This window comes from Bos indicus, chromosome 10, assembly GCF_029378745.1.
Source record: "Bos indicus isolate NIAB-ARS_2022 breed Sahiwal x Tharparkar chromosome 10, NIAB-ARS_B.indTharparkar_mat_pri_1.0, whole genome shotgun sequence".
NCBI classification, from domain to species: Eukaryota; Metazoa; Chordata; class Mammalia; order Artiodactyla; family Bovidae; genus Bos; species Bos indicus.
Genome location: NC_091769.1, coordinates 87,051,118 through 87,077,980, shown reverse-complemented (window position 1 = coordinate 87,077,980; position 26,863 = coordinate 87,051,118). Strand labels below are relative to the sequence as shown.

Genomic DNA, 26,863 nt, shown 5'->3' with positions numbered 1-26,863 from the left:
AGCACACCAGGCCTCCCTGTCCATCACCAATTCCCAGAGTTTACTCAGACTCATGTCCACTGAGTCGGTGATTCCATCCAACCATCTCATCCTCTGTCGTCCCCTTCTCCTCCCGCCTTCAATCTTTCCCAGCATCAGGGCCTACATCTGTGTAGATCTGTTCAAATAGGTAAGTTGTAAAGTGCAAAGCACTATTATTAATAGTAGTAACTATTCTCATCCTTTTCATGTGTATAGCTCTTGTCAATGTACAGAGGAACTTCACAGTTATTAGCGCATGGAAAATGCATAACAACTTTGTAGGAGACAAGATAAGTTATACTGTCTCCATTGGATGGACACCCTGAGGGTCAGGTGCTAATAAATGGTTTACAATGAAAAGTGCAATATACTTAATTTCTGCCTTCAAGAAGTTGACAGAGCAGTTGAACCAACACATCAAATATAACTTTCAAAAGTACAAATAACCCCTCCAAGCCCCCATGAAGTGAGCAAAAGTAGTATTTCTATCCAACAATTGAAGACAGTGAGGTACAGAACAGTACCTTGAGGAAAATCACCTGAGTATTAAGCAGCAGAGCCACATGCTTTTCTGACACCAGGTCTTACTGGTGTTTTTCTCTGGCGTGTATTGAGACTGACTGGGTGCCAGCCAGTCTCCTGGGCCAGTAGAGGAAGATGGTCCCCAAATTCCCAGCCTAATGGGACTATCAAGTCTTCATTGACTCTACATGTAAGGTTCCCTACGTCAATAACACTGACCAATCCTTGGTACTGGGGACTCCCAGCTGGGACCCCAGAACTTGAGTTCATGGCCCTGAAAGTGAAGTGTCCCCAGCATCATCCTAGGGGTAAGGCTTTAGATGGCTTCTCAAAACCAAAGATGTGTAAGAGGGATTACCAACCCTAAAACTGGAATGTAGGATTTCTTCAATCCCTAATAAATGATTAGGTCCAACCATTTATCCACACGTTTACTGGGTAGGGCTATGTGCTAGCATGCCCGTGACAACAACAGTAATGCCTGGATGTCAGAAGAGTTGAAACCTCATCCTAGCTTGGCAGATACTACCTGTGTAGCCCTGCAGAACTTTCTCAGCTTCCTCCCTTGTAGTGACTCTTAGAGATTACCCCTAAAACCTTTTACTCATGAGTTCTGATTCTCAGTGAGAGTAATACCCTGTTAGATTTTAACCTGAATAAACATTCACTGCCAAAGATCTAAGATGGATGAAATATAGGCTCCAGCGAAGCCCTTGTTCCCTTCTTCCTTGGTGCCAGATGAGGAAGAAGGGATTAATCTTAGGATTTTCCCATTTCTTTTAATTGCTGTCAAACTGTAATCAATATGGAGGCTGCAAATAATAAAGAGCTTTATTGAGGGGGTAGGGGTCTGAAAATTGCAATTCGGGAGACACAGATTCTGGTAAAATCAAGAGTGTTCCAGGAAAGAGGAAGGGAAAGGAGATTACAAAGGCAAAGGCCATGACGCTGTTCTCTGATGCTAGAAAGGAAATATTTGTCTTTAAGGAATCAAGAATTGTTTTAGAGTAAGGGTCTGATGCAAAGAACCGATTCATTGGAAAAGACCCTGATGCTGGGAAAGATTGCGGGCAGGAGGAAAAGGGGCCAACAGAGGTTGAGATGGTTGGATGGCATTACCGACTCAATAGACATGAGTTTGAGCAAGCTCCAGGAGATAGTGAAGGACAGGGAAGCCTGGTGTGCTTTAGTCCATGGGGTCGCAAAGAGTCGGACAGAACTGAGCAACCAAAAAACAAGTGATAAGTAAACAGGCTGTCACAAGTTATTATAAGATAGGGGTCTGATAAGTATCTTGAATTTCTGGCAGATCTTCTGGATGCCTTCATTAGGACAGTGAGTGGACAGAAGGTTAGGTTTTACTCAGGCTGAGACTCGCATAATTCATACTTCCTTAATGGCCTTCTGGTTCCATTTTAGAGAGCTCTTTTAGCAATACTGACTCCATTTCTATTTTCTTTCCACTTTTTATAGCCACATCACCACCACCAGTTTCCAAACCTTCACTCCCACTTCTTCCCCAAATTCCTGAAAGCAAAAGATGCTCACTCTGGGCAGAAAAAAGCCCTGGAATAGTGGCTTCCAAACCTTGCTGAGCACCTGAATCACCAGTGAAGTGTGTTGAAAATACACGTGTCAGAGCCCTGCCCTGTGGACTCTGGTAGAGGTGGTATCCAGAAGGATATAACTTTAATAATTTTCCCTCCCATTTTGCAAGTATTTACTTAAAGGTCTCAGTAAGGCCTTCTCTGATTTTAAATTGCAACAGCCCCTTAACCTGGGCACTCTGTCTTCTCTGGTTTATTTTCCACCATGGCACTTACCTTTTATCACACCACATTATTTACATATGTTAAATCAGTTATTGCCTTCCCCATGGTTCTACCTCCACTTCTAGAATGTAAAGTCCTTAAGGGAATGATTTGGTTGGTTTTTTTCACTGCTGCCTCCACAGAGCCTAGAACAGTGCCTGGCATATAGTAAGTGTCAAAAATATTTTTCAAATGATAGCTGAATTCCAGAGGAAATAGAGCATAATATTTAAGTGCACTGGAGGAGGGCATGGCAGCCCACTCCAGTATTCTTGCCTGGAGAATCCCCATAGACAGAGGAGCCTGGTGGGCTACAGTCCACGGGGTCACAAGGAGTTGGAAAGGACTGAGCGACTAAGCACAGCACATTTAAGTGAATAGATGCTGGCAACAGACTTCCTGTGTCCCAATCTCAGTGTTGACTCCCCCTGATTATATGACCTAAAAGTAATTCAAACGCAAGTTACTTTAACCTTTTTACACCTGCTGCTGCTGCTGCTAAGTTGCTTCAGTCGTGTCCGACTCCGCAGCCCATCAGGCTCCCCGGTCCCTGGGCTTCTCCAGGCAAGAACACTGGAGTGGGTTGCCATTTCCTTCTCCAATGCATGAAAGTGAAAAGTGAAAGTGAAGTCGCTCAGTCGTGTCCGACTCTTCACGACCCCATGGACTGCAGCCTACCAGGCTCCTCCGTCCATGGGATTTTCCAGGCAAGAATACTGGAGTAGGGTGCCATACACCTAGGATCCCTCATTTCTTATGCAAATAAAAATAATGTCTTCCCAAACCAGAGAGCCCGTGTTAAATATCACCTCCACCCCTCACAAGCAGTGAAGCCTCTTAAACAGGTCTGTGTCTTCATTTCCTCAACTTAAGCTGATCAACCACAGCCCTGGGGATGCAGAGAACGTTCTTTCCGTTAATGTCCTAGGATCCAGGGTCAGGCAGGCTGGGGCGGAGTGGGATGGGATGGCGGGGAGCAGCACCGATTCCCTGGAAAGCCATCAATTCGGAGATTATCCCGTGTCGGAGCGGGGTGGGGTGGTCGGGGGTGAGCGGGCAGTGGGGTGGAAAGGGCGCTGGCATTGTGGTTTGCCCTCCCGAAACTTTTGGTGAGAAAAGACCTAGAAACTTAGGCTGAGAGAAGGAACGAAGGCGGAGGAGAAAGAAAAAAACAAAAAAACCCTCCCCTCACCCATCTGGGAAATGGGCTCGGGCCAACTGCTGACTCCGCGCTGGCTGGCGCAGCTCCCCGCGGAACCCTCGGCCGGGGAGGGAGGCCGCGCACATCTGGAGGACATTTCTGCGAGAGCGACGGCGGAGCGGGGCTCGGGGAAGGGAGAGGTGCCCGTGTGCGCACGTGGGGCCCGGAGAGAGAGAGAGAGGCTGTTCCCCAGGGCACCCCGTCTTGTTTCTCCTCGCCCTCTTTCGAGCCCTTCTCCCCAGGTTCCCGGCATGACACACCTCCCCAACCACCCCCGCAGACTCCCCTCAACCAGCCCCTAACCACCCCCCCCACCAGCCCTCTCTTCAGCTGCCCCCGCCCTCCAGCTCCCCCCCGCACCCCCCCAGCCCTCCAGCTCCTCCCTCCCCTCCCCCCTCAAGGTCCCTCCCATCCAGCCTCCCCGCATCCAGCCTCCCCCCATCCAGCCCTCCAGACCTTCGCGGCTCCGACCCACCGAGCCTCTGTCACTGGCGGTCTCGCCTCGCCAGGGGGCACCCTCGGTCTGCCGGAAAACGCCACCCCTTTTTCAAGGCCCCTGGAGCATCTCCAAGCTTCCGGGAGCCACCCGACTGCACAGTCTTGTCAATGAAGAGTCGGGGCCAGGATAGCTGCGGGGCTGAACCTAACTCCAATCCTGCTCCGAGGCCGGGCGTCAACCTCTCCCACCCCAGCCCCGAGGGGTGGGCACGGCAGCCGTGCCCAGGCCCATGCCCAGGGTCCTGCCAGGCCGGGGGACGGGGGACTGGGGTAGGGGGGAGCGTCTAGGAGGGAGCTGAGAGGAGAGGACCGACTGACAGCTGGCGAGAGGGCGAAGGAGTTGGGGGAGAAGGAGGGGAGGGGATTCATCGGCCGTAACTTTCCAGAAAAACAGTCAACGTGTAGCCGGAGTAACTCCAAGGGGCGGGGGGGTAGGGGGGAGGAGAGAAAAAGTTCAGTTACCACGTCGATCGAGAGGGACTCGCAAAGTATTTTTCAAATGGGCTCGGCTTTTCCTGTGCCTGTTTAAAACATTAAAATCGTGCAGCAAAGGAGCCTGCGTGGTGCTCGGGTCCCTCCCCCCACCCACTCCACTCTCCACCTCTCTTCGCCCCCTCCTCGCCGCTCACCACCCACCCCCGCCCCCCGCCCCGGGGCCAGAAACGTCATGGGAGGGAGGTATAAAATTTCAGCAGAGAGAAATAGAGAAAGCAGTGTGTGTGCATGTGAGTGTGTGCGAGAGAGAGAGAGGGGGAGAGGAGCTTGAGCGAGAGGGAGAGGCAGAGAGAAGCTGGAGGGAGAGAAAGGGAGGGAATCCGAAAGCCAAGTTCAAGGGCATGAGCAAGAGAGGCGAGAGATAGGGGAAGAAGCCTGAGAAAGAAGGAATAACAGCTTTCCGGAGGAGGCGTGCAGTGAACTGGCTTCTATTTTATTTGTCTTTTCTTTTTTTTTTATTTTTTTAAAGAGAATCAGGGAACAGAAGCAGAGGCCGAGGGAGAAGACGAGGTGCTGGTGACCTGGGCGTCCAAGTGGATTAACTGGGGATGCTCTCCAGGGGCTGTACCCCCCCTGCCTTCCAATTGCAAACATAAGCCCACATCCCAGCCAATGAAGATGAGAGGCAGCGTGAACAAAGTCATTTAGAAAGCCCCCCCGAGGAAGTGTAAACAAAAGAGAAAGCATGAATGGTGTGCCTGAGAGACAAGTGTGTGTTGCGCTGCGCCCCACCTTGAGCTGGGCCAGCAGCCGCCTAGCCCTGCCTCTCCCCACCTACTCACTGGTGATTTTTATTTTTTAATAATTTTTTTCTCTTTTCTTTTCCATCCTCTTTTCTTACTCTCCTTCAGGGCAAGGCAAGGATTTTGATTTGGGGACCCAGCCATGGTCCTTCTGCTCCTTCTTTAAAATTACCCACTTTCTCCCCATCGCCAAGCGGCGTTTGGCAATATCAGATATCCGCTCTATTTATTTTTACCTAAGGAAAAACTCCAGCTCCCTTCCCACTCCCAGCTGCCTTGCCACCCCTCCCAGCCCTCTGCTTTGCCCTCCACCTGGCCTGCTAGAAGTCAGAGCCCAGCAGAACCTGTTTAGACACATGGAGAAGAAACCCAGAGCTTCACGGCACACAGTCGGCTTCTTCGCGCTCAGGGTTGCCAGCGCTTCCTGGAAGTCCTGAAGCTCTCGCAGTGCAGTGAGTTCATGCACCTTCTTGCCAAGCCTCAGTCTTCGGGATCTAGGGAGGCCGCCTGGTTTTCCTCCCTCCTTCTGCACGACTGCCGGGGTCTCCTCCTGCCAGGCCTTGCGGCCTTTCTCCCCGGCCCCCGCCTGAAGATGCACTTGCAGAGGGCTCTGGTGGTCCTGGCCCTGCTGAACTTTGCCACGGTCAGCCTCTCCATGTCCACTTGCACCACCTTGGACTTCAACCACATCAAGAGGAAGCGGGTGGAAGCCATTAGGGGACAGATCTTGAGCAAACTCAGGCTCACCAGTCCCCCCGATCCATCCGGGTTGGCCAGTGTCCCCATCCAGGTCCTGGATCTTTACAACAGCACCCGAGAGCTACTGGAGGAGGTGCATGGGGAGAGGGGAGACGTCTGCACGCAAGCAAACACCGAGTCGGAGTATTATGCCAAAGAAATCTATAAATTCGACATGATCCAGGGGCTGGAGGAGCACAGTAAGTCCAGATTCCCCGCTGGGGGTGTCTGCTCTGGAGGGTCTGAGCTGGGGTGGGGAGCTCCACAGAGGACGGGGGTTGCCTAGCGATGACCACAGGGCAGGGTGCCCCAGCTATGCCCCGCACCAGGGATTGGGGGACACACGAGGTGCGATGCGCAGTTGGGGCTGGGTGGGTGAGGAGGGGGAGACAGAGCCATTCTGCTCAGAGCCCAGTGCCGCTGGGAGGCCAGGAGCCCTGGAGTTGAGCGGCGTAGCGAAACTCACATCACATCGCTGAGGGATTTTAATTTGGAGTGACAGTGTCCCGTTTTTGTGCTGTGGCACGTGTGGTCAGACAGGTAACTGGAAGCGTGCAGAGCTGTAGAGGGGCAGGGCTGGGTGCTCTTCTAAGAGAGCCCGCAGGGTTCCAAGAGGCTAGAAACCTTGGTCTCCTCCCTGCTGTATACACCTCATTGTGACACGTCTCACGTTCCATTTTTCCAGTTCTGGGAAAGAAGCGTATACCTGCCCCCAGTTCATGTCTTGTCCAGCTTCTTGAAGCCCAAGCAAGAGGCAGCCTCTGATTGCTTAGGCCCTCGGTCCACGCCACGCATGCGACCACGTGAGCTGTGTGCGTGGGGGGATGGGGGACACACCTATGTTCACACGGCTGTGTGCTTGACAGCGATGCATTGTCCGGTTTTGTCCCATAGACGGACTCGTGTGCACAACATGGGCATCCTCCGGGCCCGTGGACGTGGGGGAAAGCGAGGATATGGCTCTGGACATGTAGATGGCTGCTGGCAGCCCTTTTGTGTCTGCGTGTCAGGGGAAGAGAGGGTGGGAGGTGTGGCCGTGGGTGCACAGAGGACATGTGTCTGGGAGCGTGTCTTCCCAGGAGGCTCCTGTCTGTGCCGAGAAGCCGGGAGGCTCCTGGGTGAGCCGTCTGTGTGTGTGTTTGTACACGTGTGGAAGTCATGTGTGTTTACTGAACGGGGATTTAAAAAACCTCAATACAAGAGAGAGAGATTTGGCAGATGCTGAGAAACTGACAGCCCGGGAAGGAGGAATGTGAGTACACTCACAGGCCTGGGGGCTCTGGAGCAGGTCTGTTTGCTTTTCCTACCAGCAGGTGTCCTCGACGGCCAGGCTACCTCGAGGTAGCCGAGGCTCACCTGGGAGGGGGCCATGTCAGGAGTGGGGGTGGGAGAGTGGGATGGTGCGGCCAGGTGAGGGTGGTCCGCTGGGGCACTTGGATAGAAAGAAGGAGGAGTGGGCAGCCCAGGGGTGCACCAGCTCTGGAAGAAGGTGTGGAAGGCCTCGCTGGGAGCTTGCCCATGCCAGGCCCAGGAGCCTGTGGTTACTGGCGAGGGGCTCCCACTCTGGTTTCCTGTGGCTGCCTTGGGAGGTAGCTCCCGTGTGGGGCAGAGGCCGGAGAAGGAGGTGCTCCCTGCCCGGGGTCCTCCAGGCTGGGCTGACTCCTGGTCTCCCAGGGCCTTGTGGTTCCCAGCAGTACCAGCAGCTGAATGCCTGGATAAACCCCCAGCACCCTGGGCACCCACAAAGGCAGGAGGTGGTGGCCAAACGTGGGAGGAGGGTGGAAAGCTGAGACCTGCAGGAGAGGTGTGAGGAAAGTCCAGGGCGGGAGAGAAGGACTGGGACCTTAAGGATCCGGGTCAGGAGGAGGAGTCCCAGGGAGGAGGAATTCTGAGTCACCCGGGCCCTCCCAGCCTGGAATCCCAAGCTGAGAACGAATGAGCCAGAGAGACGCAAGGGCACACAGGTGCGGGTGAACGTGTGTGCAAAGACTCAGAGCACAATTAGTGGACAGCCCTGGGATCCTCCAGGACAGGGCGGCACAGGATGCTGGGCAGCTCTGGGCTGCAGCAGCAGGACCTTCCTTGAAACTGTAGTAGGTGAGGGTGGCCCTGGCCCTGGGGCCACGGAGCTGTGATCAGGCCGGGAGGAAACCTGGCACAGTGAGCAGGAGACTACTTGGGATATCATGGAGGATCTGGGGCCCTATGGGACCCGAGCGATGCCAGCGAGGCTTGCAGGTGCAAACAGGAAGCAGGCCCAGACTGTGCAGCTGGTGGAGGTGACACAGAGGCTGAGCAGACGCAGGCCCGGCCCGCCCTGCAGCTGGTCAGGTGCTGAGCCAGCCCCAGAGAGGCAGACGCGCAACACACGCTAATTATAAAGAAGGCAGTGGGCAGATGCAAACGTCTAACAGATGCCGAGAGGGAGCAGAGCCACCCTCCAAGGCCTGGGGAGAGGGAAGCGTGTCTAGAACTCACGAGGGTGGGCTGGGGTCTGAGTGCCAGAGCCCTGGCTGCTGGACTGATGGGATTCCATCCCTTCCACATCTCATCATTCCCAGCCCCTTCCGGTACCCAGTGGGACAGGCTCTCAGAGGAAAGTGGCAGCAGGAGTTGGGGCAAGCAGACAGAGGTGCCTGGAGGGCAAAGTGGAAGAAGGAGTAACCACCAGAGGCACAGAAAGGGCACCAAGGTGAGAGCAAAGAGGATAAGACCGTTCTCTGGCTCTGCCTGTCAGATGGGTACCTTGATTTCCCTATTTTCCAGATGAGAAGACTATAACGTGCCTCAGTTAAGTGCTACAGCCCTAAAGAACCAGGGCTGTAACCTAGACATTCTGTCTACAGAATGCATGCTGTTAAGCACTAATGCAAACTGTAAAAATACATATAAAGTCCTACCTTTAACCTTTAGGCTCCAAGAGAAGTTTGGTTTATAATATGAATGAATTGGGCTTCCCTGGAGGCTCAGACAGTAAAGAATCTGCCTGCAAGGCAGGAGACCCAGGTTCCATCCCTGGGTCGGAAAGATCCCCAGAAAAGGAAATGGCAACCCACTCCAGTATTCTTGCCTGGGAAATCGCATGGACAGAGGAGCCTGGTGGGCTACAGTCCATGGATCACAAAGAATTGGACATAATTGAGTGACTACCACACACACACACACACACACACATGAATGAATCACATTTTGGACCAAGCAGGTAGGCATAGGAACCTGTAACCCTGGTGACACATTGCATAGAGGGATCACTGGGTGTTTTCTTTCTTAGCTCTGCCTATTTTTATGACTGGGAGATTCATATAGCCACAGACATTCTCCTGGAAGTGTTTTCTTTATCTGCTGAAGAATCCCAAGCAGGTTAAGCAGCTACACTGTGTAGAAGTGAGCAAATCACCTCTCTGACCCTCAGTTTCCTCATCAGTAAAGTTAACCTCTAAACTCCCTTTCAGCTGAAACAATTCTATTGGGTTGGCCAAAAATTTCATTCGGGTGTTTCCAGAAGATGTTACAGATGAACTTTTGGCCTACCCAGTATATATACGTCTGGGATGATTCAGCAGATCTCTGCTGGGGAGTGAAGACAAGACTCATATATATTTTATTCCTTTATATTCCCCAGGATTTTGCTATGGGAGGTGGGTGGAGGCTTTCTCTGACCCACGTGGTGGGGATCCACACATCTTTTTCAGTTCTTTTGTCATCCTTGTTATCAAGATTTACCAGTGTGGGTGTTGTTTTAACTTCTGGCTTGTAATTATCTGTGTCTGGCAAGAGACTCTTGTTTTTATCCAAGGTCTGGCGCTGAGACAACCAGCCAAACCAGAATTCATGAGCAAAGAGAGAACTTGATATTTTAGCATCTCTTTTCTGGATGCTACTTTTAGATCATGTTCATTCTGAAAATTAAAAGATATTTCCTATTGAAAGAACCCATTCGTTCTAAGTGCCAGTGCCCTTGGCACGCTAGGTCAGTGTTTCTCTAAGTGTGGACCAGAGGTTAGGTAAATGTGAAAAATGTCCATTCCCAGGCCCCAATCCACCCTTACAGAGTCAGAGTCTCTGGGGGAGGGGGGCAGTGTCATCTTGGAGAATCTGTATTTTTAACACACTCCTTATTGATTTGTAAGTGCACTGATGCTTAAGACTCAATGAAAGAGGACAAAACCCTTCCTTAGAGGGGCTGCAAACACAAGTGCCTACAGAAACCAGGCAGCTGATGCAGATAATCTGGAGGAAAAGCTGCAGCACAGGGACCACAACAAACTTCACAGGACACTTGGCCTCAGGGTCACAGAGAGAACAGACTGTATAGAGGAGGCTGGTGGGAGAGGGGCCTGGAAAATCCCATGAAAAGATGGGACCTACTGCTCAGCTCCTGCAGATTTTTGAATTTGGGAATGTGGGTCCAATTCGACTAGATCTTAACTGCTTCCCAGAAGAGCAGAAAATCTGAATCTTTCCGTGAAGTTTCCCAGTTTTTAACCTGCTGCTGCTAAGTCGCTTCAGTCGTGTCCGACTCTGTGCAACCCCATGGACTGCAGCCTACCAGGCTTCTCCGTCCATGGGATTCTCCAGGCAAGAACACTGGAGTGGGTTGCCATTTCCTTCTCCAAGTTTTTAACCTACCTGGGCTTAAAACATTTCTGGCTTCTAATTCAAAATTTTATAAAATGATGCATTGGCCAAACAGTATTTTAATGGGTTAACATTTAAAGGGTAAATCCTTAAAGTTGTGGTTTATCAAACTTGCAGGGCATCTGGATGCCACAGTACCCTTTGCAGAGCACTATATACTATGGTTCTCAATCCTGGCTACATCTTAGGATCATCTGGAAGTCTTTTTTTAAAAAAAAAAAGAAGCTCTGGACCCACCCTCACTCCAACGAGGTCATCAGAATCTCTGGAGAGCAGGTCCAGACATCATCTGTTTTTAAAACTCTCCAGGTGATTCTCGGAAACAGCTGGGGTGGAGGAACACCGCCACACTGATGTATGTGGTCCCATCATTGGAGCCGGCAGCAGTTTTACTAGCAGAAATGATGGACACCGCAGAGGCACATCTAGGAGCCCAGGTGTCTGAAACATTAAAAAAAAAATAAAATGCACGGTCTAAACAGGGTCAGCTGTTTCCAGGCTTTTCCATGAATACTCTGCATGAATATTCTTTGTTTATTTTTCTTTCCCTATAGCAAAAAAGGAGAAAATGGCACCCATTAATACATATACTGTGTGTGCAATGGAAAAAGTTGGTCATAATTTAATTTGTCAAGGTGGACCCCCTCATCCAGCTTTCAATAATACTAGTGTTCTGCAGAAGCAGGGCTTAATCACCAAACTGACTGGGAACTGGCTTTTGTCTGAGGCTTAAGTTGGTACTCTAGGCCCATTTCATGGAATCCTGCTACGCTTTGTTGGTGAAACCATCCCTCCAGTAGATGATCTCTGAGGTGCCCTCGAACTTCCAGATTCTCTGTTTCAGTAAATGAGGTCAGAGACCTGGGTTCAAATCCACCTCTGCCACCTACTAGCCGAATGATTTTTTTAAAAATCTTTATTTATTTGTTGATTTTTGGCCATACTGGGGCTTCGTTGCTGTGCGGGGTTTTCTCTAGTTGCAGTGAGTGTGGGCTGCTCTCTCGTGTTGGTGTGCGGGCTTGTCTCAGAGCACAGGCTCTGGAGTGCATGGGTTTCAGTAGTTGTAGCGCGTGGGCTCAGTAGTTGCGGTGCCTGGGCTCTGCAGCGCAGGCTCAGGAGTTGCGGCGCCTGGGCTCTGCAGCGCAGGCTCAGGAGTTGTAGCACACAGGCTTTGTTGCTCCATGGCATATGAGGTCTTTCCGAACCGGGGATCGAACCCGTGTCTCCTGAATTGGCAGGCGGATTCTATACCACTGGGTCACCAGGGAAGCCCTCAGCTGAGTGATCTTGAAAAAGTGATTTAACCTTCCTGATGTTCATGCTTCTCTTTTTAAAATGGTAAATTTTACTTATTCTCCTCAAGGATCATTAGAGGGTCAGGTGAGTTAATAGACGTTCTATGAAATGTAAGAGAGTGTTATTACATTTTATTTATTTATACTCTGGCTCATTCCATGGAATATTTAAGGCATTGTTAGTATTCAGTGGATTTAATGGTCAAGGAGTTTGTGTTTACATTTTATTTTCTCTCCCACTAATGATTGTGTCTGAGCTTTGCTTGCTAGTGTCAGTTTGCATGTGTCAACTAATTTATGTGTCACCCTGGCCAAGACCCCTCTGGGCATGAATTTCTTCATCTGAAGTGGGTTGTACTAGATCAGCCATCCCCAGCCTTTTTGGCACCAGGGACCAGTTTCATGGAAGATGATTTTTCCACGGACAGGGAGTGATGGGAGTGAGGTGGAGCTCAGGCAGTAATGGGAGTGATGGGGAGCGGCAGTAAAAACTGATGAAACTTCACTAGCTCACCCTGCTGCTCACCTCCTGCTGTGAAGCCCGGTTCCTAGTTCCCTGAGGAACTAGAGGACCCCTAACATTCCTTCTGAGTCTTTTAGAAATCTGTAGATCCTAAGGAGTTAAAAATGACTTTTCCCACTTCCTTGAAATCTCCCTGAAATTCCCACCAAGAGGAGTCTATCTTGGGGAACAGTAACTGATGGATGAACTGGAAGAAACAAAGAAAGAGAGGTGACTAGGGTGTCCTGAAGATCCTCTTGGCTTCTCATTCCCCCATCTCCTGGCTCCCCACTATTTTGTCCCCACTCTGACTCACCTCACTGGCTCAGGCTATCTTGTTTCTCTTTTCCTTTTTATAGCAATGTGCACACTGCGCTGAGATACCTTTTATCCCCTCTTGCAACAGTTACTGGAGGTACTAGTCTTGTTGCTTTGCTGTTCAGTCGCTCAGTTGTGTCCCACTCTGCAACCCCATGGACTACAGACTGCCAGGCTTCCCTGTTCTTTACCATCTCCCGGAGTTTGCTCAAACTCATGTCCATTGAGTTGGTGATGCCATCCAACCAATCTCATCCTCTGTCATCCCCTTCTCTTCCCGCCTTCAGTCTTTCCCAGCATCAGGGTCTTTTCAGATGCTTCAGCTCTTCACATCAAGTGGCCAAAGGATTGGAGTTTCAGCTTCAGCATCAGTCCTTCCAATGAATATTCAGGACTGATTTCCTTTAGGATGGACTGGTTGGATCTCCTTACTGTCTAAGGGACTCTCAAGAGTCTTCTCCAGCACCACAGTTCGAAAGCATCAATTCTTCAGTGCTTAGCCTTCTTTATGGTCCAACACTCACATCTGTGAGGAGCTTACTTATATCCAGGGGATTACAGACTTTCAAACTCAAAAACTGAACTGCCATCATGATCCCTCTTTCTGGTTCTATCTGAAATGGTTTAGGGGAATCGTTGGCAGTGTTCATTCTTTCAGAGCCAGTTATTAATCAGGGCTTCATTAACTGGCATTCACACATTTGTTTTCCCAACATCTGTTCCATTAATTTTCTAAGAGCCAGTGTCAGACCCACCAGATGGCAGTTTCCAGAAACACTCACTCATCCTTTCCTAAAGCTCAGTAGCACGTGTGCTTGTGTCCAGGCCTCTGATCCTCCCGCCCTGTCCATGACTTCCTAAACCACCCCTGGGGTGATTATGGGCTTGTTCCAGCCATGTTCATTATGTGTGGAATCTGGGTCTCTGAGCTTGAATTTCAAGTTCTGGCTGTTGTTACCCTTTGTGTAGAAAGTGTTCCTCTGGGGTGTTAATGCTGCTCAGACCTTGGGGTTGTAAAGAAAAGGCAGGATCTTTTTGTCTCCCTTGTCTCGCTCTGATAGGAGTGGGAAAGAGCATGTGCTGTCTTCTGTCTGTGGACAGAGGTGCAGGAGCCAGCAGGGTGCAGAGGCTGGCATAGCGTGTGCAGTCAGGGAAAATAATCCTTAGCAGCCAATGGTGATGGACCCGCTTACACGCAGTGAAGAAGCATCTGGGGGTCTGCCAGGCTCTAGACATGGGCTCTTTGCCACTCCTGTGCTATCTTGTTAGAGCTAAAGTGTCACTTTCCATGACTCCCTACTGTTGATGATATAAAATCAACCCCTTGGTCTGACGTTTCAGCCTCCCCACAGGTAGATCCCAATCAACTGTCTTGACCTTGTCTCATGGGCTCCAGCCTGGCTGCTTCAGGTCCCTCTTACTCACTTGCATTTTCCTCTCCTTCTGTCACTCTCTCCCTCCTCTGACCTGTTAACAGCGACTTCCAAGCGTCTCCAAAGACCCTTACTGCTCTCTCTCTGGTCCTGTTGTTTGGTCCACACACTAAACAACCTCTGTTAATAGCCCCACCTCTGAATGTTAATCTCCCTGAAGGCAGGGCCCCTGTCTGTCCATTTTTTTTTAATGTTATTTATTTGACTGTGTCGGGTTTTTGTTTCTGCACACAGAATCTTCATCGCTTCGTGTGGGATCTTTCGCTGTGGCGCGTGGGCTCTCTGGTTGTGGCACGTGGGCTCAATAGTTGCAGAGCTTGGGCTTAGTTTCTTTCTCCCCAGACACCTGAGATCTCAATTCCCTGACTAGGGGTTGAATCCATGTCCCCTGCCTTAGTAGACAGTGGACCTTTACCACTGGCCCACCAGGGATTTCCCTTGTCTATTCATTTTTGCTTCCCAGCGTTAGCCTGTGCTTGGCATGTAGCATTTGCTCAATGCACGTCTGATGAATGAATAAATGCTTGAATGAAAAAAAGGCGTGAATGAATCAGCTAGCTATGCAGTGATTAAACTCCTAGGGGAAATTGCTGATGCTGTTGGAGAATCTGTATTTTTTAAAGGAGTAGGAAAGCAGGTTGGACAGCCTGCCAGAGTGGAGATAATGAGAAAGGGGTTGGAGGGGCCAGTTGTCAGTGCCATGTCCTGGGTGGGGCTCCATGCCTTGCTTCTCCATCAGGCCTGTGTATGGTTCCGGGCCACTGAGAATTTCCCTCCCATTTCTTACCTGTAGGTCTGAGGCCTCAAGGCTCTAGCGAGGTCACAGGTGGGCCCCCCAGCCCCTTGATGAGTGTCCGCTGACAGCACACTGTCCCCATGGGTGTCGCTCACACTGTGCTTCCCCCCTCCCCCAATGCTCTGCCTCCTAGATGACCTGACCGTCTGCCCGAAAGGCATCACCTCCAAGATTTTCCGCTTCAACGTGTCCTCAGTGGAGAAAAACGAAACCAACCTGTTCCGAGCAGAATTCCGGGTCTTTCGGATGCCCAACCCTGCCTCCAAGCGCAGCGAGCAGAGGATTGAGCTCTTCCAGGTGAACCTCTTCCCAGGACAGACACCACATGGCGGGTAGAAGTCAGTTCCTTTGCCAGATTGAGCCTGCGCTCTGCTCGGAGTGCAGCAGGCCTGGGTGTGAATCCTGCCTTCTCTGAGCCTTAGTTTCTATACCTGTGTCTGTCATTAAGAACAGGGGTCCCTAACCTCTGGGCCACGGACCGGTACCTCCTGTCAGATCAGCGGCTGGCGGCATTAGATTAGAAATAAAGTGCACGATAAAGGTGATGCACTCGAAACATCCCAAGACCACCCCCCTCCTTTCCGATCCGTGGAAAAGTTATCTTCCATGAAACTGGTCCCCGGTGTCAGAGTTTGGGGACTGCTGCTTAAGAGGATTAAGACTTAACTGAGGAGCTCGAAAGAGCATTTCAGAAGTCTTAGTTGGCTCCTGTTCCCCTCCCCATCCTGCTGCACCGTGACGCTCAGGTGCCCTGTCCTGGCCTCGGGACTTACTCCTTCCTCTGCCCCGTAGATCCTCCAGCCGGGTGAGCACATAGCCAAGCAGCGGTATATCGATGGCAAGAACCTGCCCACGCGGGGCACTGGCGAGTGGCTGTCTTTCGACGTCACAGACACTGTGCGTGAATGGCTCTTGCGGAGAGGTAGGTTGACTCAGGATGAACATTTTGGAAGGAACCTCTGGTCCCTTCTTTCTTCATGACACAGGGAAGGGGATGGCACTAGGGGAGACAACAGATCTGGGTTCAAAGCCCAGCTTAGCCATTAACTTGCTGTGTGTCCATCATTCCTTCATTCAACTGACACTGAGTAAATGCTCCAAGCCAGGCCCTTGGGGATTCAGCAGTGAACCAGACAGGCAGGGTCCCAGGTCTCATGGGGCTTTTGTTCTGGTGAGAGAGACACATAGTGAACAAATAAATGCTGAGGAATAAGACTTTCCAACAGTGATGAGTACCAGGAAGAACGGAAAGAGGGCGCAGTGCTAGTGCCTGGGTAGGGCCCGTCATCAGATGCTCAGCGGGAGTCTCTGTGAAGAAGGAGCTGGTGCACTGAGGTCTGAGGGATGAGAAAGAGCCAGTCTGTGAAGGTCAGGATAAAGGATGTGCTAAAGCAAAAGCAATGAGACCCAGGCTCAGTTTGTTCTGGCAGCAGCAGACTGCCTGGTGTGACTGGAGCTGCGGGGCTCAGAGAGGACCAGGAGCCAAAATATAGGACCCGCCAGGCCGTGGTCAGGCATTAGAACTTATTCCAAGTGTGAAGAGATGTCCTAGGAGGGTTACAAGCAGGGCTGGGAATGTAGGGTGAGGTGATTTGGTTTAAGATCCTCTGGTTGTCACGAGGTCAAGGGAAGAGGTTAGGGGCCACTGCAGCAACCCACGTGAGAGCACTGTGGGCTTTGGCTGGGGCAGTTTGCTCTGTATTTTGGGTTGGTTCTGTATTTTGGAGGCGGAGCCAATAGGATTGATTGGGCTGATTAGGTGTGGGGTGAGAGGACAGAAGAGGAGTCTAGATGACTCTGAAGATTTGGGACTGAATACCCAGATGGTAACTCTTACTGAAATAAGGAGGCCTGGGAGACGAGCAGGTTTGGAGGTAGGTTCTATTTTGTTGATTAAGTTTGAAAGGCCTGGTAGTCAGTCATACAAATAGGGCTGTCTAGTACGCATATCAGACTTCCTATGGTCCAAATCTCTCCTCCACTGGTTCTGCTTCCTCACCTTCCCTGCATGCCTCACAGAGCCATTTTAAAGATCCATTGTATTTCAGAGAACCTCCAAGTTTTCGGCTCATTATGTGAGTGCTGTGTGTGGCCACTCGGTTGTGTCGACTCTGCGACCCCGTGGACTGTAGCCCTCCAGGCTCCTCTGTCCAGGGAATTTTCTGGGCAAGAATACTGGAATAGGTTGTCATTTCCTACTCCAGGGGATCTTCTCAAACCAGCAGTTGAACCGTCTTATGCCTCCTGCATTGGCAGATGGATTCTTTACCACTGCGCCACCTGGGAAGCCCGTTATGGGAGAGTGAGCTTCTATTAGGTCAGGTGAGGAAATGGATGCCCAGAGAAGTTAAGTGGCTCGACCAGTCTTTGAGCCTGGATTAGAACTTGAACTTCCTGACTAACAGTCTTGGGGACTCAGGACATCACACTCCACTATTTCTCCTCTTCTTTACTTGGTGGCACTTCCTGGTCTGTGCTCAGTGGGGCGAGGGCACCTAAGGCAGTCCTGTCTGTTCCTTGTATCCCCCTTGCGAAGAATTTTCTGCCTTCATCAGCTGCCGTGGCTCCACAGTCCACCCACATATGGATACCCAGAGTCCCTGGGACAGGTGGGGCCTTCCTTGTCCTCCTCGATGGTTTAGGAAGTTAAGGGTTAATGCTCGAAGGCAGAGATCACAAACATGTTGGCCTATGTATTGTTTTCAATTTAACTAGCGGTTAACAGTTTTTACGGAGAAGGCAATGGCACCCCACTCCAGTACTCTTGCCTGGAAAACCCCATGGACGGAGGAGCCTGGTAGGCTGCAGTCCATGGGGTCGCTAAGAGTCGGACACGACTGAGTGACTTCACTTTCACTTTTTACTTTCATGCATTGGAGAAGGAAATGGCAACCCACTCCAGTGTTCTTGCCTGGAGAATCCCAGGGATGCGGGAGCCTGGTGGGCTGCCGTCTGTGGGGTCGCAGAGAGTCGGACACGACTGAAGTGACTTAGCATAGCATAACAGTTTTAATTAATGTCTGGAGATTTCACATAAAACCTAGACATTCGACTTTTCTTGACAAATGGGTAACGATCCATCAGAGATGAGTAGGACCACCTCTTGAAGGTGGGGCATGTGGTCTTCATGTCACCCCAGGCCCCACCATTCCCCAGTGTTCTCCATGAGTGAGGCTGGTAGCCCCAGTTCAGCATGACGCACTGGCTCACTTTGCTCACATAACCTGCTGGGCTCTCTCGGCATCTGAGTGTGCAGGCTCCCATCTGAGGGGCATAACCTGGTGGCTGAGCTGACAGATGGTGGGCTGGAGGTCCTGCCTCAGCTCCAAGGGTACTGGGAACCCCATCGGATCTCCCCAGCTGCACACGAAAGGAGGAAACCTCGGAGAACCCAGGCGCATCAGCTGACGGCAGCACCGTGGGAAATCTGACTCAGCCAGCACACTGCCTAGAACTCAACATGGCTACAAAGAAGAGAGGCGGGGAAATTCATCTCTTAGCTCCCTGTCTGATTCTCATCGGCTCCACCTGGATTTCTTTGAAGCCCTCGGCACTTAGAGTTCTTATTTTCACAGCTGCAGAACTCAATGAGAAGTTTGCATTGAGAATGATTTCCATCCTCCTTGAGACATCAAAAAAGATAATTTCGTAATAAAACCTATGGGTGTCCCACCCACCATCCACACCGCTGCCAATTCTGAGGTTAGTTCTTCCCTGGAACCTTCCGTTCCCACTCCAGCAGATGCTGCCCACCCCGTGTTCGGGGGAGTCAGACACAGACCTTTACTCTGCAGAGTTTCTGAGTCTCTTGAGGGTTCTTGGCCCCAAACAAAGTGGTAAATGGACTGCAAATGGAGGAGTCGGCGGTGTGGACTGTGAGGAAACTGAGTCACAGGTCCAGTCTTGTATTAGTTCAGCAAACATCAGAGAGCCTGCTCTGCACCAGTTCCCTTCTGGGCTAAGAGCCAGCTGGAGCCCTCTCCAGGGTTGGGGGCCCAGTCCGCACCCTCTTGTGCAATTGGTCCAATGTGTTGGCTCTGTGTGCACAGCCAGGCCTCCCCGAGCAGGGCGGGTGGGGAGCACGCCAAGTGCCTCGGCTCAGGACAGGGGCACACTGGGAAAACACAACTGTTTTGTGTCTCAGTGACTGGGTGGGCATCTTCCTTGGTGGTCCCTGCTGGGCCCTCTTTGTTCCTCTTTGTTTCGAACAGTCATGAGTGTGGCTGTGATGTCAGGCTGCCTGTGTTTTAATCTTGGTTCTACCACTTCCTGGACACCCCCATCAAGCCATTTAATTTTCCCTGAGCCTCAGTGTCCTCATGTGGATAATGGTTGGGGAGAAATAACAGTCCCTGCTCTGTAGGATTAGTATGATTATATACATGAGTTAGGGAGAAGGCAATGGCACCCCACTCCAGTACTGTTGCCTGGAAAATCCCATGGATGGAGGAGCCTGGTAGGCTGTAGTCCATGGGGTCACTAAGAGTTGGACACAACTGAGCGACTTCACTTTCACTTTCCACTTTCATGCATTGGAGAAGGAAATGGCAACCCACTCCAGTGTTCTTGCCTGGAAAATCCCATGGACGGAGAAGCCTGGTGGGCTGCCATCTATGGGGTCGCACAGAGTGGGACATGACTGAAGCGACTTAGCAGCAGCAGCATACATGAGTTAAGGCATGCAGAGTCTTAGAGCATGTAGGCAGCAACACTCAACAAATGTTGGTGATTGTCCCCATCATTCTGTGAGCCTCCTACCTAGATGGAGCCTGTTAGCTAAGCCAGGCACCATCTCACATTCACCACCTGTACCCTAACCCTAACTCTCCCCAACACGTCTGCATCTCACCCTTCTAACTCACAGACCCATGGGACTTTCAGTCTCTCCTGGACTGAAAATTCTTCTGGGTAATAGAAGTGTACTATTTTTTATGTAGTTTTATGTTTTTATGTTTTATGTAGCCCGTTTCAGCTACTCCAGCTCCTACTACCTGCCTTAAACCAGAAAGAGTACACTCCTTATGCCTCCCTCTCTGTTCACTTCTAGTTCTCCATCTCGGGCTCAGCATCCTTCTTATGTTGACTCCTCCCCTCCCTACCAGAGCTCACCTGGAACAGAAGGCTCAGCAGGTGTCAATGTGTCCCAGATGCTGCCATGACTAGGGTGGGATAGATAAAGCTGGGATCTGGAGTTTATGGAAGAAGGGACTGAGCTGGTGTTTTTTTTTTTTTTTTTTTTTTTTTTTATGACTATGCTCATCTTTGTTGCTGAGTGTGGGCTTCCTGTAATTGTGGACAGCAGGGGCTACTCTCTAGTTGCGGTGCACAGGCTTCTCATTGTGGTGGCTTCTCTCGTTGCAGAGCATGGGATCCAGGGGGCACGGGCTTCAGTAGTCTAGGCAAGTGGGCTCAGCAGTTGTGGTCCTGGGCTCTGGAGCACAGGCTCAGGAGTTGTGGTCCCGGGCTCTGGAGCACAGGCTCAGGAGTTGTGGTCCCGGGCTCTGGAGCACAGGCTCAGGAGTTGTGGTCCCGGGCTCTGGAGCACAGGCTCAGGAGTTGTGGTCCCGGGCTCTGGAGCACAGGCTCAGGAGTTGTGGCCCACGTGCTTAGTTGCTCTGCAGCATGTGGGATCTTCCCAGATCAGGGATGGAACCCGTATCTCCTGCATTGGCAGGCGGATTCTTTCCCACTGAGCCACTGGGGAAGCCCCTTGAGCTGGTTTTTAACCAGTAGAACTGGGACATCCAGGTCTGCCCAGCGCTGCCTGCGGTCTCTGGGGTTGGGCCATTCTGCCCATGAGAAGGATGCTGAGCTGGGCTGGACTCTTTGGGGTTTTCCCTGATGACATCAGATTTCGGGAAGACTCCAGGTTGGCCCCAGGGCTGGATGCTCACATAGAACTAGGGTGATCTCAGACAGCAGTGCATCTCTGAACTCAGGCTGACCCTGAGCTCAGAGGTCATCGCCCACGTCCTCCCATACCTGGGCACTGCCCTGGATCAAGAGAGCTTCCCTGGTTCTTACCCACCAGAATTGGCACGATCCTAGACTCAACCTGGTTTCCCTGTACAAAACTACTGGATTCAGTTCAAATTTTTCATTTATTTTTCTCCCTTTCTTCCTTCCAGTTTATATTCAACCCCTTTTAGTAATTTCCTTGCTTTTCCAGTTTTAGTTACCAAAATACCTAATCCCACAGCCAATAGGAGAAAGGGCCAGAGCTGGCCTTTTAGCCCCAGAATATGAGTCACCAAACCCTGGCAGTCCAGGCTTCCTCACACTTGTCACCTCTTGTTCCTCTTCCTCTCTGCTCCATCCTTTCTCAGCGGGTTGGTTGAAAGTCTCCTCTCCCAGCTGACACGTCGGGGAGCGGGGGGTGACTGTTTCCCTCCTCCTTTCCTGCACCCTCATTCTTTCGCCCTACTAGGCTGGTGACAGCTTTTCCCTAATACCATCCTTGGAAAAATAGATGACTATTAAAATTCTCCTGCATGAGGCCCACTAGTTTATGTCTCCATTTGGTGACATATAACACAACAGAAATACGAGGCAACATGCTCATAAAGGTCCTCGATAGCTCTGGGAGCACTTTCTGTCTCCTGTGACCCTCAGTCCACTCTGGCCCCATGACTGTGTGTGGCAGGAGAGACCTTGGCTCGTGCGTGTGTGGCTGTGGGTAGACAGCTACGTGGGTATGTGGGCTGCGAGCTTCATCACGCAGACTGCTTTTCTCACCAGCTCTGTGTCTTATTTTGCAGAATCCAACTTAGGTCTGGAAATCAGCATCCACTGTCCCTGTCACACCTTTCAGCCCAATGGGGATATCCTGGAAAACATTCAAGAGCTGATGGAAATCAAATTCAAAGGTAACAAAAGGGATGTTTATGGTAGGATGGGTGGGGGGAGTTAATAAAGCTAGATAAAACAGGAGACCCCTGGCCAGACCCTGAGAAGAGGAAGCAAGCTCCCTCACAGAGATGGCTGACTGTTTTGTATCGGGTTGGCCAGAAAGTTCTTTTGGGTTTTTTCCATATTCTGTTTTGTCCTCAAAGCAAGAACTCCCTATTCTGTAGAGAGTGCATGAGCATCTGGAAGACAGTATTGTGCTGATAAGACCTCTGAAATCATATAGGCAAGCTGGTCTACTTCTCTGTACTCAGTCAGCAAACTGGGGGTGAGAGTACCTCTTTCATAGGGCTGTCATGAAATTATATGAGCTTACATATGTGAAATAGAGTGCTTGGATACTCAGCAAATGAGAGTTGTCTTCACTTCCCCTAAAAGAAATGAACTTTGGTGGCCATGAGCATGAGCTCTCTGACTGCTGGGCTTTCCAGATGTTGCAGAGCCCACCCAAGGCGTGTCGTCTGGGTTTGAGCTGCTTCGGGCCTCAGGGTGCTTGCATGGAGAGGGCAAAATAGTTGAGAGACATTTCTGGTTTTCCAGTATGTTTTCAAGGTGCTGAGCCTAGACAGTCTCTGAATTTCAGAGAAATTATGTTTTCTTTGTGGAGCCCTGTTGTGGGTTCACAGAGGCACTCCTGAGGCCAAGTGGTTTGTCAAAGTCAAACTAACCAATTTAAAACCTAAGGTCAGAGATGTATCTGGAAACAGGTACCCATTTCAGGGCCTCTCTTGACCCCCAGCCCTGGGAAGTCCTTCATGAACTTTATTTCTGAACCAAATTTTTTTTTTTTTGGCTGTACTGAGGGTCCCTTGGACTGCAAGGAGATCCAACCAGTCCATCCTAAAGGAGATCAGTCCTGGGTGTTCACTGGAAGGACTGATGCTGAAGCTGAAACTCCAACACTTTGGCTACCTGATGCAAAGAGCTGACTCATTTGAAAAGACTGTGATGCTGGGAAAGATTGAGGGCAGGAGGAGAAGGGGAAGACAGAGGATGAGATGGTTGGATGGCATCACCGACTCGATGGACATGGGTTTGGGTGGACTCTGGGAGTTGGTGATGGACAGGGAGGCCTGGCGTGCTGCAATTCATGGGGTCGCAAAGAGTCGGACACGACTGAGCGACTGAACTGAACTGAGTCTTTGCTGTTGCACTCGGGCTTTCTCTACTTGTGGCATGTGGGGTCTTCTTTAGTTGTGATGCAAGCGCTTCTCACTGAGGTGCAGGCTTTTCTTGTTGCAGAGCATGGGTTGGGTTCTAGAGTGTGCTGGCTCGGTATTGCCATGTGCAACAGAGCTTTTTTTTTTTTTTTTAAAGCAAATAATTTGACATCCTAATCACAGAACCTCACAGCTCAAAAGACCTTTGAAGTCCTTACCTACATTCTGAATTGGGATGAAATCCTCCCACTTCAGTCAATAGTTATCTTGTTCATAAAGATGTTCAGAAACAGAAACTTGCGACCCAGCTTGCCTTCGATCTCCCAGTCCTAGTATGTATGCGTGAGGCCCGTGTCCCTCCTCAGTTCAGTTCAGCCGCTCACTCGTGTCCGACTCTTTGCTACCCCATGGACTGCAACACGCCAGGCCTCCCTGTCCATCCTGTTACCACGCAAATCTCACTTCTCCCATTCCTGTCCCTGGTGGAGATGGACAGCCGCCAGCAGCTGGCCGTCAAAATAGATCTTCTTGTAGTTGAGACTCAAATTCAGTTTTCAGGCTTTGCAGATGAACTAGCAGGTTTCCTTTGGAGTTTCTCTGCTGTTTTCATACACCTTGTGATCCTATCTGAGTTTTATAGAGAAAACATTTTGAAACTATAAGTGCAGTGTGAATGTTGTGTGTGTGTGTTAGTCCCTCAGTCGTGTCCAACTCTTTGTGACCCCATGGACTGCAACCCGCCAGGCTCCTCTGTCTATGGGGTTTTGGAGGGAAGAATACTGGAGAGGGTTGCCATTCCCTTCTCTAGAGATCTTTCCAACCCAGGGATCGAATACAGGTCTCCCTCGTTGCAGGTGGATTCTTTACTGTCTGGGCCACCAGGGAAGGCCTGATGCGAACGTTAGCAATTGTTGATTCTTGTTCCTCTGGCTCCCATTCAAACTGTCTTAAATTGTGACATCTGGAAAGCATAGGGGGACTTAATGCCATCTTGACCAGTTCAGATTATGAGAGGAGACTCACGCCTCAAGCTCTAAGTTTCAGGATCTAAACCGACAACTCAAAGGAATGTGTTAGAGCCTCGTAGTGACAAGGATGCTTCAGGAATCTCTGTAAATTCTCTAGGAAGCATCCCAGGAGGGGCTGTGCCCTCTGGAGGATTACCCTCAGGAGTCACGAGGGCATCTGAGCACAGGCGTCTTGCAGGTCCCTTGATACCAGTTCTTCCATTGGGTCTTCCCGTTCCTGCAGCTGGACAGTAGCATGAAGCTGTGTCTTACCCATGCCTTCCTTGAATACCCCACCGTCCCACCTCCTGAACAGGGTGGGGATGGGATGAGAAAGTAGCATCCACCCTGCCCTCCCAGACAGGAGACCATCACCTTCCTTCCTCCTGCAGGTGTGGACAGCGATGATGATCCGGGCCGCGGAGATCTGGGGCGACTTAAGAAGAAGAAGGAACACATCCCTCATCTAATCCTCATGATGATTCCCCCAAACCGGCTAGACAGCCCAGGCCACAGTCAGAGGAAGAAGCGGGCCCTGGACACCAATTACTGCTTCCGGTAAGCCTGGGCGCACTCAGGACCCATGAATTCCTGAAACAACATTGACCGCTCGCCTGTTGCCCCACACCTAAGCCTTGTGCAACTGAGGGCCCTCGATGCTTTTCACACACACCTTGGGGAATGGAGATTTAGAACCTCTTACAAATCTGTTTTTCTGGGAGCCCCACTGTTTTTCTGCAGCACAGTCCTGTAAAGGCCTGGACGAACTAAAGGAGGACGAGAGTGTTGCTGAGATGACTTGGATTAGAGGCTTGGTCTCTCCATGGTTTTCATGCTTTAAAATACTCTTAAGGTCTGCTTGTGTGGCAGGGAGATTAATGCAGAGTTTTCCATTAAAGGCTCAGTTGCCTAGGAAGGGTCCAAGGATGCTACTGGATGAGCGAAAATAAGACAAGTTTACATTTGCAACGGGGAAGTGAGCTAGAGAATTTATGAATTTGGAAATAGTTGGACAGCCATTGTAAAGAGGTTCAAAAAAGAGCATCCATTTTCTCTTATTTCAGAGTAGTTTCTCATTTATAAGGAAGGAGGGTAAAAAAGCACAGACAGTGATTACTTAAAGATAGACAATGACCACATCCATGGGAAGGTCTGAAGGATAAAATGCTTTAAGAAGCTGGGACATGGGACTTCCCTGGTGGTCCAGTGGTTAAGACTTCACCTTCCAGTGTAGGGGGTGTGGGTTCAATCCCTGGTCGGAGAGCTAAATCCCATGTGCCTCTCGCCATAAAACCAAAACAGAAATAACAAGTATTGTAACAAATTCAATAAAGGCTTTAGAAGTGGTCCACATTAAAAAAAATAATCTTAGAAAAGAATTTGGGACAAGGAGCTCATCTGTGGATGCAGGGAAGGCTTCAGAAGGGTGTGGAACTGGAGCTGGGTCTTCAGGGATGAGTGAGGCTTGGGTATGTAGGGTTATGGGAGGAGGAAGCACTTCCGATAAAGGAAGGTGCATGAATGGGTCATTTTGGCTGGAGAGGAGGACGCCTGAATGGAACTGGGGAGAATGAATTAGGAGATTTTTAAATCTAAAACCAGGCCTATTGTGGAACAACAGAATGAACTGGGGATGTTGAGTGAGGAACGGAGTGTATAGGGAAGGCAGAGTGGTTGCCTCCAACTGTCTGAAGGCTGGCATGTCCATTTGTTCTGTGTGGCTCTCCTATCAGATAGGAATGGATGATCTTGGCTGCAAGGGCCAGTGGCTTAAGCCATGGGGGATTTCCTGTTCATAAGAAGTATGTAGGAGCAGCCCCAGGGTTGGTCTGGCTGCTTGCTTAATGCTGTTGAGGACACAGGCTTTCTCTCTTTCCAGTCTACCATGCCAAGTACGTTGGCTTGTCACCCCCTTGGTTATGGTCACATAAGCGTAAGCAAGACTGCTAGAGCTCTCGGCATCTTGTCTGTGCTCAAGACAAGAGGAGGAGGGAAGTAGCAGAACCAGCAGCTTTCCTTTTCCATCTGTGACTTTTTAAAAAATACATTTATATATTTATTTGGCTATACCAGGTCTTAGTTGCAGCACACGGGATCTTTGATCTTCCTTGCACCATGTGAGATCTTTAGTTGTGGCATGTGGGATTTAGTTCCCTTACCAGGGATTGAACCTGTGTCCCCTGCATTGGGAGTGTGGAGTCTTAGCCACTGAACCACGAAGGAGGTCCCTCATCTTTGACTTTTATAAAGAATCAAATATCTGCCAGAACTTGCCCTTGCCCACTACATACTTCTGCTTCTGTCTGATTGATCTATGCAGGGTTGTATGACAATCTCTACCTGCAAGGGAGGCCAGGAAAACAAATATCTGGTGTTCCAGACTGTAATGGGAGGTGGCAAGAGAGAAGAGGAGTAGGAACGGCTCTTGAGTATAAAAACAAGAATGTCTACCATGGTTCACCAGGGAACCCACAAGAAGTCAGATTTTGGCCAATAGCTGCCTTTGGAAGTAGCAAGTGTCTAGGTCTCAGCACAAGCTAGATGCCCACTTGGCAAGGGGTGTTGCCAAATGGAATCCTGCAGGCAACAGAACTAAAGTGGCCTGAGAGTCACACTGGGGGTAATCTAGGAATCATGAGTCTAATGGAAGGATGTGTCTCATTTTGATTCAATAGACTTTAGAATTGGACCGAGCAGTCATTTACTATAGCGTGTAAGTGCCGGAGCTTAGAGTTCATTTCTGGTTGCGTGCACATTAGGGAGGTAACAGTAAAACCAG

The 26,863-nt window shown here is 50.4% G+C and overlaps 1 protein-coding gene across 2 annotated transcripts in view; it reads left to right on the top strand.

Annotated features, from left to right (window-relative positions):
* TGFB3 (transforming growth factor beta 3) overlaps window positions 1–26,863 on the top strand; it is a 33,124-nt gene that overhangs the window by 3,304 nt on the left and 2,957 nt on the right. The window contains exons 2-6 of one of the 2 annotated variants that reach the window (XM_019969289.2): window positions 5,018–6,229; window positions 15,145–15,308; window positions 15,804–15,933; window positions 21,770–21,877; window positions 24,477–24,642. In XM_019969289.2, coding sequence (XP_019824848.1) covers window positions 5,752–6,229; window positions 15,145–15,308; window positions 15,804–15,933; window positions 21,770–21,877; window positions 24,477–24,642 — 1,046 coding nt within the window. In that variant the 5' untranslated portion in view covers window positions 5,018–5,751. The remainder of the gene's footprint in view (window positions 1–5,017; window positions 6,230–15,144; window positions 15,309–15,803; window positions 15,934–21,769; window positions 21,878–24,476; window positions 24,643–26,863) is intronic. The other variant, XM_019969290.2, reaches the window with a different exon arrangement.